Raw genomic sequence first — 12,101 nt, forward strand, 5'->3', positions numbered from 1 at the left:
AGTCATGAAAACCTTTCTAAGTCCCAGGCTTTAGGATTAGATCGGATTAGTACAATCTGTTAGCCAGTGGTTCCAGGACCTCAAACAGCATTTGGGGGTCAGGACTCCACCAGCTGGTTTCCAGGGCAGCTCCAATTGAAACTCGTCAGCCAGACTCGTTAAAGAAGGTGGGCTTCTTGCAGTTTGTATGTTACTGTAGCTTAACAGGTCTCCCAACTGGCTCTTGGATTCAACTTATTTGTTCTCGATACTATTGGGAACAGGTGCTGACCTTGAGGTTTGCCTCACAGCAGGTGCAGCCCTGTGTTTGACAGGTCAAGTTGTGTTCTGTAGATGGTGCCACTAGGTGCCGCATTAATGCCTATCACTAACCTATCGGTGGCTCCTTGCCCTTCCCTAACAGGAAGAGTTCCCAGAGGTAACACTACATACGTTTGCAGCAGTTCAATGTGCTTTACTGCAAACAATCTCACAGTGGTCCCTGTACCTCATACCAACATGGCAGAATCTTCCCTTGTGCAGGGCTCCGGTGCCCACCCCAGAGGTGTGGCCAGGAAAAAGAAAAACCCTTTCGCTGTGGTCACTCAAAACCAGTTCTGAGAGCAGCTCCCATCCCATTGACATTAGTGCCTGGCTTGCTAAAAGGACAAATAGGAGGTCAGGCCAGGTTGTTAGCTATATCTGCCTGTGACAGCGGTAGACCTGTCACAGGTAGATATAGCTGCCCTGGTGGTCATCCCCTCAGAGGAACAACCAAAGCCTTTGTCTCAGCTTTGGGAGCAAGTTCGCAGCTCCTCAATTAACTATTCAGCTCTTGAGTGACAGTTTAAAGCTCATGCAAATTGGATTCTCAGGTGTTATGCAGGCAAAAGGTCCCTTTATAAAAATACATTCTGTAAAATATAAGTTCAAAACCAACTTTAACAATAACCCTTTAGCTGGCTCCTAGCAGAGATAGCACAATTTAACTTTAATATTAACTCTCAATGCATCACTTTAGAACAGCCAATTCTACTATAATGAAAAAGGCTTTTGGGTCCTTGTCCCTGAAAGGACCTGGTTTAGAATAGCTTATGCATGTTAAACTTTAAAATATTATACACCTTGTGTTACTGGGCATTAAGGTTTTTATTAATATATGAAAGGAGGGTTTAGACCTGCCAAATGGGTGTGTTTTATAAACATGAAGAATTTTAAACCTGCACAGTCATGTTACTGGTGGCAGGCCTGCACCATGGTTTGCATTGTCACTTCAGTGGTGGCACTATGTGTTGCAGTCCACTAGTGACATTTAAGTTACATGCCTTGGGTACACTTGTTATTTTCTGTAGGAAAACCTTGTAGGATCTACACAAATGACCCCTTGCTGAATTATTGTGTTCTGGCACCACTCTTGTTGAGGATGCTTGCCTTTGTAATCTGAGATGTGCAAAAAAAAATGATAGATGAAATGCTTGTTAGTCTCAGCCACTGGTATTTACTCTGGTCATGTCCAAGACCATTGTTTGACAGTGTTTACACACATTGTAAGAATTCCTCCTATCGCCTTTTATGTACTTGTGGCTTGGAGTGTGTCCAGACATTAGACCCGTCCTAACTGTGCCACTGGAACCAAGCTGCACATGGCTGAAGAGTCTTAGGTTGCTTGTGTTCTGGTTCAGAGAGGCTGTGACTAGAGCTCTGCATGGGCTGTTCCTACTGGAGGAGGATAAGGGCTGATTTGCATATGGCTGATTATAATCTGAGGTAACACGGTGGGCAAAAAACTGAGGGCCTGGGATGGTTCCCCAAGCGATGGTCACTGGATAGACCAATTGCAAGCATTACTCCAGTTACCGTTTGCCTGTTTGCTAAAGTAATCTGCAAGCAGCCACCAGTCAGATCATAGGCACTTGAGTACTCTACAGCACCTCTCCAGTCCACAGGCTCATCTGCTCTGGGGACCAGATGTGCATCTTAGTGACTTTGTGTGGCCAGTAGTCTGCACTGAAAAACAACTCTGGAACCTTGCTTGAGCATCAGCACCACTGGACTAGCCCAAATGATTAAAACCACTCACTCCCACGTCCAACATCTTGGTCACTTCTGCCTTAATGCTGTTGCAGACTCCGATATCTTGCTTTTTGATAAGCTATTTTCTGTATCTGTCACATGAACACAGACTGGTGTGGACCCTGGATATAGCATGTTTGTTCTGCGCTTGACTAAGGCCTTGGCCCTTCCACTTTCTGAAGCCCATCATAGTGCACCACATCCTTCTGAGGTAACTCAAAGGTTCTTTCACACCCTTCTCTAAGCAAGATGAAGTGGGTTGTGCATTGCATGCCAAACAGGCGTTCAAAGGACTGAAAGTTGCTCCCTTCTGTGAAGTCACACTATAAACAAATAAGTGACATGGCTTTAGAAGATCCCACTTCCCCCTGATGTTCCCCAATAGTTCCCATCATGTTTTTTAAGGGCCTTGTTATACCTCTCCACTAACTAATCAATTTGTGAATGGTGTGTCATTGAGAAGTGGTGGGTTGCACCAGCTTGCTCCCACAGCTCTCTTTTACAGAAAGAAATGAACATTTGTTCCTGGGTCAATCGGTGTTTGGAAAGTTAGCACTAGAAGAAAATACCTAAAAGAGGTCTATTTGCCATCTTCTGGATACCTGGGGGACATGATACACCACAGTGGTGATCACATGGATTAGCAGTGTCTATTACCTTCTGCTCATATAACACCTGCAACCTAGACAGTGCTCTTTTCTTCTGTATTATCAGTAAGTTGGCAAGTGGGACAGGTTCCATACACTCTGTATCTCTGACTTTTAGAACAGAGGTTTCTTTGTATACTGGGTCTTTTTCAATGGCAAAGTGTCTGGGGAGCACTTTGTGGGCCAGTGACAACAATACGTTCCTTGTACTAGTAGAACCGCCACCTAGCCTGCGGCTTAGGATTTACAGGCTCACTGTAAAGCAGACCATCCTCCCAGCCAGCACATGGTCGTCTTACCAGTCCTAGCTGTTTAGTTTCAAGGTTTTTATTCTGAAGTCACATAAGCCTAGGGTGCTCAGCCTGTACCTTGTGGCATTACTCATGCATATGACTTCCAGTAGCTTACAACCACTGCAGATCTGTCAGTGACCATACTGCAGTGCCTGGTCCCCTTCAGGTATCTCATCCTCCTTCCTATTTGGAGCAGGGACGAAGGACACTATAGCCAGTGCATTCTTAGTTTGTCCTTTTTCACTGCCCTGTACTGGTCTCTGCAAATTCATAATCATCTCGGTCTCCTTCAGAGGCTGATATTTCTGCTCAACACAGCCGATGTGGCGTCCTGGTACTAAACCGGGGGCAATCAAATCCTTGTCCAAGAGATCTCCTGCACATTATTCTCTCAGCCTTACATTACTCATACCCTACTTGTCTTCGATTTCTGCCTGAACTTGGCCAGTCAGATACTCCAAGACTTCCCCGTTTGCTACCAAACCTGTGCCATTAGCCTAAGGGGGATGATCTCTGGTTTGGGAACATTGTCAACTGTAGATCTAGCAGCTGCAATATCTCTCATGGCAGAAACCTTCCTAGCACAAACCCCGTTTCTATTGAGTAAATGTGAATCAAGGCATCTGGGGCCCTCCAAATGGTTCATATCTTGGTTGAGTGCAACAGGGCCCATCACTGGTCCCCTCTCCCACAGTAAACACTTGCTATCATGGATGCAGCTGCTTCAGAGACTTTCACCTGACATTCTCTCTCGTAATGCCTCCCCTTGTGACGCCTAAAACAAGTACTCTGTGTACTTGGAAAAACCTTCCTTTTCTCCCTTCTTGTGGTGTTCCTAACTTGGAACCCATTTCCTTTCTGCTGGCCCATTTTGGGATGACAAGGGGCATCCCAAAATGGGCCATAGGCCTCCATTACTCAGATTGACTCATGTACACAATGTATTTCCTGTACACACACACAGGTAACCTATGCTTGGGATGTTAGGACTCAGATCTAGGTTAGTGCATAGAAGCTGAAGTTTACATAAGTGCGCCAGTAGGCCTCCACTCAATTGGTACAGATACAAACGTCTGATTACAACAGTGGTTACACAGATCACAGTACATTCCCACCTCTGCTTTTTGTACTAAACTCATTACTATAACAGTAGTCCACTGTTAGTCAATTGAGGACACGCTTGGTGCACCCTTCTAGGTCACAAAGGTCCAGGACTTCTCATGTTAAGGGACAGGTCTTGGTTTCTGCACACACACCAATGATTAATGTTGAGGCATGAGCCAAATTTTTTTTTTTAAAGGGATACCAGATAGCTGCAGTAAGTCAAGCTCGCAGGGGTACACAGGTGTGCACCAACAAGGGGGATATTCCCATGCTAAGTGTAAACTGGTTCTGCTTTATATTTTGCCATTTGTTTGATCACGGTATGAGTACGGCCTAGTGAATCTTTATTCCTCTTCGGAGATTGTCCTGCCTTTACATTCTGCCTTGTTAGGCTTCTTCAGTCTTGTAATATACCCTGCATATGGCGGAGGTGGAATTGTTGACTGAAAGTTTACAGTCTTGTTATTACTAATTGTAACCCTTGTTACCCTGCTTTGAAGGTGCTCAGGTTTCTTCTGAAGACAGTCTGGGATAGACCTTCTGTGCACTGACTGTTAATGCTAGGATTGCCCGCCTTGCTGAGGCTGGGCCACAATATTTGTCTTCTGCACCAATAATAGGTAACTTGGCATGGTTGCCATCTTTGGTCCTCAAGTCCTTGGGCACTTCCTTTGCACCTTTCTTCTCACTTTTGCCTGTGGAATAGAGGCGTGTTGATGGGTTGTGAGGGGACCTATCCCGACCTCCATTCTTGTAATGCCATTTGCCTTTTGGCCTAATACTCATTCACTGTGGGAGAATTGGGGAGAGAGTGTCCCTACTTCCTCAATATCATGTCAATGAGCACTTTTTTTTTTTAGGAAGTGATGCATGATGGTATTGACACCAACAGACAGCTTCTCAGATCTAGCTTGGATTTGTCAGTCTGTCACTGTGTGTATGTTCATCTATGTCCCTGTGTTCATCTAAGTATTTCTCGATTTTGCTGCTGAGACCTCCTGTGGAGAGTCAGGCTCCCATATTGGATTTACTGTTTGATGGCTCTCCTCTTTGGTGCAAGGGTTTCTTTGTCTCTGGAGGTGTTTGGTTTGGGGAGCCTTCCAACTAATTGTGGAAAGTTATTCCTCTTGTGCCTTAACTCCAGGAGCAATCCTGGTTTTCTGAAGGTGTGATGCCTCCTGTTCTTCTTACAACCCTGCTTCCTCTGCTGGGCATTCAGTGGTATTGCTTGTTTATGCTTTCCTTCCAGGGTTGGCTGTCCTTTACTTGTGCGCCCTATCTTAGGGCTCTCTGTTAATTTTATCTTCATGGTTGGATGGTGCTTCTGCTTGCCGGGGGTACTTATCCATCGGCTCCTGGTTTGCACATCTGGCAGGTTGCTTGCTGCCAGGCTGTTGAGTTGGCTCCTCTTTTCATTGATGAAGATTTTTGCTTTGTCTTTGCGTTCTTTGGATTGTTGCAATTTACGTTGTTTTCTCATGATGGAGGCCATTTTTACCTGGGGGGCTGCGCACTATGGTACTGCAGTTAGTTTTCTTGCCTTTAACCATTCTTGTCTTGGCTGACTTCAGTTGAGGTGGCATCTAACCCCTGTCGATCCCATTATAGCTTGTATTGTACTCCTGTCAGGAGATAGGTGTGGTGGTACCTTTCCTGCAGAGCCCTTTGAGTTTGAGCCTTTGCTTCCCTCTGGGAGCACTGTTTTCCCTACTGAGCCTAGCTGACTTTAAAAGCAAAAGCATTCTCCTACTAGTCTGTTACTGAGAACTGTTCTGCCTCCAGCTGGAGCCCTGGAACAGAGGTTTCTCCCATGGATGCTGGTTCTTACCCTTCCTTTGTGGCCCTGGTATAGCTGGCCTCTTTGCGCATACTGTGTCTGTTGGGTTTGCAATGTGTCTGAAATGAGGATACTCTTACATGCAGATTCTTCATGGTTCCCGCCAGCCTCTCCTCCCTGAATTGTGATAGTTTTTTTTTTTTTTTTTCCTGTCGGGAGGGGAGTTCTGGTAAAAATGTACCATCTAGCTCACCATGAAAAGTAAATGTGCCAGTACAGAGAACTAGAGTGGGATTCTGGCCTTGTTGGAGAGGGTCTGTACACTGTTGGTTTCGACTTTATGGAAGAAAGGATTCCATCTATGGTATTGTGATACTTCTCTTTTCCGCAACCAAAAATGCTTTTGGGAGAGACACTGGTGAAGAAGGGGACAATCTCCCCCTTTCCTGCAGAGTACCTTACATTCTGCTTGGTTAGGACTTCTGGCATTTCTTTGCCTCAGAAGACCAGAAAAATTGGCTTTAACTCAAGGTGAACATTGACCTTACATGGAGAGTAGGAGGTTCCGATTAGAGGACCATCTGGCCCCCTGGGAAAAACGAAAGGCTGTTGGTGGTTTGGGAGCGGTGGTGTTTGCTAGGCCAGGGGGCATTCCTCCACTTACTATCCCTGATACCTAGTGACAGGTTTTAGAACTCTGATAACGGTCAGTCTGCGCTCCCTCATTAGAAATTCCTTTGGATGTGAATATTTGCAAAGGGGAAACAGCCCCATCCATGTGTGGCTGATTTGCAAATTGTTGAATCAAGTGAAGTAGTGTTCAAGGGCCAACCAGCTAAGTGGGGTATAGGGTTCTTGCAGGAAGCAGAGCCAAAATGGGCCATCGAATTTATAAATTCCTAGGGCTGATGTTTAAAGATAAATTATTACGTCATGCGCACACAGCAAATTGCCCCTTTATGAACCTGTCCATAAAACCAGTGGTCGTAGTTATACGAGCTAAGTTCACTCCACCTTCAAATATGAATTGTAGGTCTTGTTGTTAAAGGGTCTCTGTCTAGCCCACTCTAAGTGTAAACTCATTAAAATTATTTTGGGCCTTCCTAACAAGTGCAAACTCTGGCAGTTACTGCAGTTGTACAAGCGCCTTCCTAACTACTTATGGTTTATTTCCTTTCACTAGCCACAAGTGAATAACAGTCACACAATGTATTCTTTGTTCTTAAAGATCCCCCAGGACAAAAGATAAAGGCTGTCACATTCATTAACAAAGTAGATCAATTTTTTTTAAGAAGCCTGCACTACAAGTTTGTGCTGAATGCTTATCCCCAGACACATTTAAATTAAATGTTCCGGAGCCTAAAATCAGACTCTCTGCATTAGATATTGGTGGTATGCGTTCAGTGAGCTAAGTAGTCCTAGAAATGTCAGAGACCAAGCAGAATATCTTAGTCATCTGGTTTTGTACACAAAAGTATTTCTCTTATTCTGTTGCCAAGTTTTTCTGAATACATACCACGTGTATTTTTTAACAACTAGCTGAAGACTTGGTATATGGACTTTCAGGAACACACTTCTGACAGCCTTTGGGCTAAAGATTTATGGCTTCTTCAAATTTGATAATTGTTCAATGGGGAATAATATGTGACAAACGGTACAACAAGAAAATCTAACTAAACTGTCTTACTATGTTATTATTGATAATTCTAGTTTGAGTGAGCTGCAGTCCAGACAGTTTAAAGCTTTTTACAATGGTTTAATTATGAATATTATATTGATGCGAGTTTAATTAAACTCAGAATTATTCATGAAGTGTGCAAGTGTGGTACCCCAGTGGCTGTTCTTTAAACACTTTTGTAGTTGCATCATGATGGCAGCAGTGCACCTAAATTTTGCTTGGCTAGGGACCGCGCACTAACACACTGCTGACTAAGGTGGGGTAAACAGGTAGACCTCTGATGCAAGCACCAGTTTTCCCCAGCTTCTATTGCTACATGGGCTCAGTGTTCTTGGTGAATAGGTATATAACGTACTGATCTACAAATGTAGTCAACTATTGTTATAAATTCTAGTTGTATAAGTTACAAAGATCAGTATTTTACTCTTGTGAGGTATTTAGTGCAGTGGTATAGGCAAGTGATTATGAAATTGTCATAAAGTAGTACTATATATATGCTTCTTCTATATTTGAGTTGAGAACAAATACCACTATGTTGGCACTTAACTCGCACATCAAAATGGTTGATAATGCATTGTTAGCGGTGCCTCTATTTGTCAACATATCTTTACCACATTACTGTAGTTGTAAGTACTGTAGCCATTTAGCTTGTAAAGCTGGCAGCACACTTAATGATAACACCTCTTGGTTTCAGATATTTGATTAGGAACCATTCAGTTCAATTAAAAAATACTTAAAGTTCAAAAAGTTCCTGTAGAAAACAAAACAAAAAAAGTAGCTTCCCCTATTCATCCTGGGGAACCTCATCCAACCAAGCTAGTAGGCAATAATTTCAAGGATATTTGATAACCTCTAATGAAATGCAAAATGGAGTTGTCTGAAGTGATGTGCACCTTAATCAAAAGAAGCCTCTGCAAATGTATTTTCTCTCTATGGAACTGCTTCTCTTTCGGGGTCTCGTGTACACGACTCCCAAGTGCATCTATAAAATAAGCTGCTAAGATGAAGGCCAGGCCTGCCTTGTTTATAAAGTGCAAACGAATCACCCCCAAGAAGGTCTCTCTGTATTGTCACACTCTAACTTTGTTCTGGAGAAAAACATATAGCCTTATGTTAGTTGGTCTGAAACTACTTAGCTTGTGTCCGTTTCCCTGTGCCAAAGGGTGTAGATTTATCATTGTGGGTCCCACAGTTCAGAACAGGCTCCCAGTCGATTTCAGTACCTTTAACTCATAGCAGTTTATGCTTTGTTACCTATCTCTTGTAAAATGTTAAAATCCCAGTTATTGATCTATGGCTTCATCTATGTAGTCTATACAGAGAATTGATTATGCCTAGACAGACTTTACAAAATTGCAGACTACCTTGTTAAACATTTCCTGTTGTAGAACATTGCTTTTATGCTTACATTATCTTTGTTTGTTTAGTAGGTTCTCTCCGATGACTATTGATGGCATGACGAGTTTAGCTGGCATTAACATCCCTGGGCATGCTGGAACAGGATGGTGCATTTTTGTGTACAACTTGGCACCTGATGCAGACGAGAGCATCCTGTGGCAGATGTTTGGACCGTTTGGAGCAGTCACCAATGTGAAAGTCATTCGAGACTTTAACACAAACAAATGCAAAGGTTTTGGGTTTGTGACAATGACAAACTACGATGAGGCAGCCATGGCTATTGCCAGCCTTAATGGATACCGCTTGGGGGACCGGGTATTGCAAGTCTCCTTTAAAACAAGCAAAACGCACAAAGCCTAATGGTTTCTCCTCAGTCTATTTGTATACAGTATGAAAACTATTGAACAAAGGCCAATTAAGAGAAACTTTATAAGTATTTGAATGCCTTTGTAATTCAGTGTTGAGATGGAGAGGGGATCAAATAATTATTTAGCATCCTAAGAGTATGTGAGATTTTTTTATTACTAGTATTTGAATTAAAACTTCTTCAAAAGCTTTTTTTTCTTTGAACTGTGGACAAATGGCAGGGGTTCAGCCTGTCACTTTACAGTCAATTGCCTTCTTTTGAGAAGGTAAACCTTTTAAAATGTTTCTGCTACACATCTTTTGTGTTTTCATTATTTACCTTGAACTTGTGAGTAAATATTGAGGCGTTGTATTGTAATTCTTCAGTTTGTGTATGCATCTTCATTTTTCTGAGTTCAAATGTTTGTCATTATGCATTGCTGTAACATTTGTAAGAACCGGCTTGTTTTGAAGTTTACATTTATTTATATTGTTATATCTATATTTGTTTTACAATTGTAAGCTGGGAGGTGAATATAGAATTGTGTTGTAAGAATACTGGAGAACTTTTCATAAAGCAGCAGTACCTTACCAAAGAGATAACCTCTTTGATGTAGGTTTAAACAAAAAGCATCTATTTTTATAAAAAAGAAAAAGAAAAAAATTTGAAGATACTTTTTACTGATCCTGGAACAAATATTTTCACTTGAATACTTTGAGAAATCTACTTCATATAACGCCTTGTGAGCTTTTAAAACTTACTGGGATATTTCCAAAATGGTTGGCTTTTGAGGGAGTTTCGATTTTGAAAATGCTTTTGAGATCTTTGTATGGAAGTAGAATCAGTGGCCACCGTTGGTTCCATTTGTGCAATCATCAGTGAAGTGTCTGATTGTTCTGGTTATTATGTGATGACCAGCTCACATTAATTTGTGATTTTGGAATAAAATTATAAAATATAAAACAATATGAAATAAGAGCAGGCAAGCAAATTAAATTACCAAGAGATGGGGGATAAAATCTGTTCTTCCTAAAGAATTCCCTTCAGATTGAGCTCATGGTGTTTAGTGATGTACTTGCAGTATTGTTTGAAGAATTGTTTTTGTGTTGAAGAAACAAATGAAGTTGCACACGTGAGTTTGCACTGTAGGGCCTGCCACGCAGTGCCGGAGTTGGATATTTTTGGACGTATTTTGAAAGTTCTGTTCAAGGAGAACACCTGAGCTTCATGTATTGTAAATAGCTTGCATTTATTAAACATTCCCCTATATTTTTTTCTAACATGCTGAGTGATATTTAAACTTTGAATGTTTCTTGTATTCCTTTTTTCTGATTTGTGAAGAACATTTTGACTTTGTGTTTTTGAGGTCTGTTTATTGTTTCGTCCTGAGGACTTGAATTACAGTGCATCAAGTTTGCAAATTGACTTACTTTAGTTTATTCTGTATATAGTCTACATTTAGCTGTTTATCTTGATGCTAGATTTATTTTGTGGAGAATAAAGTACAACAATTTTCTTTCATTACATTTGTGTTTTCTTAAAAAGCAAAAACAAATACTTGTATGCTGTTGAAATTTAACTGTGTGATTATTTTGTTACTATTGGGGAAATATACATTTGCCTTTATCATATTCAAAGGCATTGTCAAGCGCTTTCTGATTTGCATCCATCTTATAAATAAAAAATAAAAAAAGCTTGGTGGGGTTTATTCCCATCCGTAGGAAGCACTGGCAACTATATTGTCCTATTGTATGATCTAATATGTTCATATGCTTTCCATTAGAGCACATAATGGTCTGTATACGTAATTTAGTTGTATGTTGAACTTTGCCGATGTTTTGAGTTTTTCCTTTATTTTTGCAGTTTGTAGTATATACTTTAAACAAAGTACTGATATTGTGGAAAGAATGTGATAGTGAGTTTTCTTGCTACCCTCACTGGCTGGGAAGCCCAAAAGGTGGAAGGAGTAAAAATGCTTCATTTGTTTAGCAGTTAAAGCATATCCTAAAAGCTGGCATATCTTTTGTAAAGAAACAGTATGCACTGTCATAATGCAAAATTGTCATTCCTGGTGTAATATACTATGTTTTCTCTGCTCTTGGCACTGCAGTATAATGCATACAGGTGGCATGCAAATTGGGGTTCACTTTACACTGTTAATCAGAGCACCTAAAATGTAAAGCGGTTATTTATTTAAAATTGTACAGTACAACTTTATTCACATTTGTTGGAATAGAATGTATCGTTTTGGGTATTTAAGAAGACTGTACATGTTTTCCTTTTGTGTTTTGGATCTTTTGTATTTTTTCATGTTCAGTACATCAATAAACAAAGTTGAAGGGAAAATGTCTGTTATGAAGCATGCTTATTTCTTTACTTTCATTGGAATAAACAAATGAAGTTCCTAGTTTAGTGAAGGTAAATATATTTTTGATCAGCAGAGAAGAGTACGGGTAGTAGTGGTGAGATGGGAGCAGTTCCTGTAAGTTATAGAAGTACAATCAACAACGGTTAGTGTTGAAGTCAGTCCAAAGTAGGATAGAGCATGGTGCTGAGCAGTGATGTATGCTCCACTACCCAAAAACATAAAATAGTGTTCAGAAGAGACACCATGCATATATTTCTAAAGACACAGCAGCTCTCCAAAATAGTTCATAATCAACAAGTCATCCAGAAGAGTTTGGTTGTAGTAGGTTCCATTTATTTGTAGATATAGACATCAATGTAGCAAGATGAGTATGATTCCACAATCGCAGCCAAAACGTGTTTCATCACAACTGGTGACTTTTTCGTGGATGTAAAATAC

General features: G+C 41.1%; 1 protein-coding gene across 5 annotated transcripts in view; it reads left to right on the forward strand.

Moving 5' to 3' along the window:
* Positions 1–11,631, forward strand: part of ELAVL2 (ELAV like RNA binding protein 2) — a 558,847-nt gene extending 547,216 nt beyond the window's left edge. For 3 of the 5 annotated variants that reach the window (XM_069240845.1, XM_069240835.1, XM_069240855.1), the window contains exon 9: positions 8,979–11,631. In XM_069240845.1, the coding sequence (XP_069096946.1) occupies positions 8,979–9,309 (331 nt within the window). In that variant the 3' untranslated portion in view covers positions 9,310–11,631. The remainder of the gene's footprint in view (positions 1–8,978) is intronic. The other 2 variants (XM_069240864.1, XM_069240874.1) reach the window with 1 other exon arrangement.
* The last annotated feature ends 470 nt before the right edge of the window (positions 11,632–12,101 follow it).

Source organism: Pleurodeles waltl, chromosome 1_2, assembly GCF_031143425.1.
Source record: "Pleurodeles waltl isolate 20211129_DDA chromosome 1_2, aPleWal1.hap1.20221129, whole genome shotgun sequence".
Lineage (NCBI taxonomy): Eukaryota > Metazoa > Chordata > Amphibia > Caudata > Salamandridae > Pleurodeles > Pleurodeles waltl.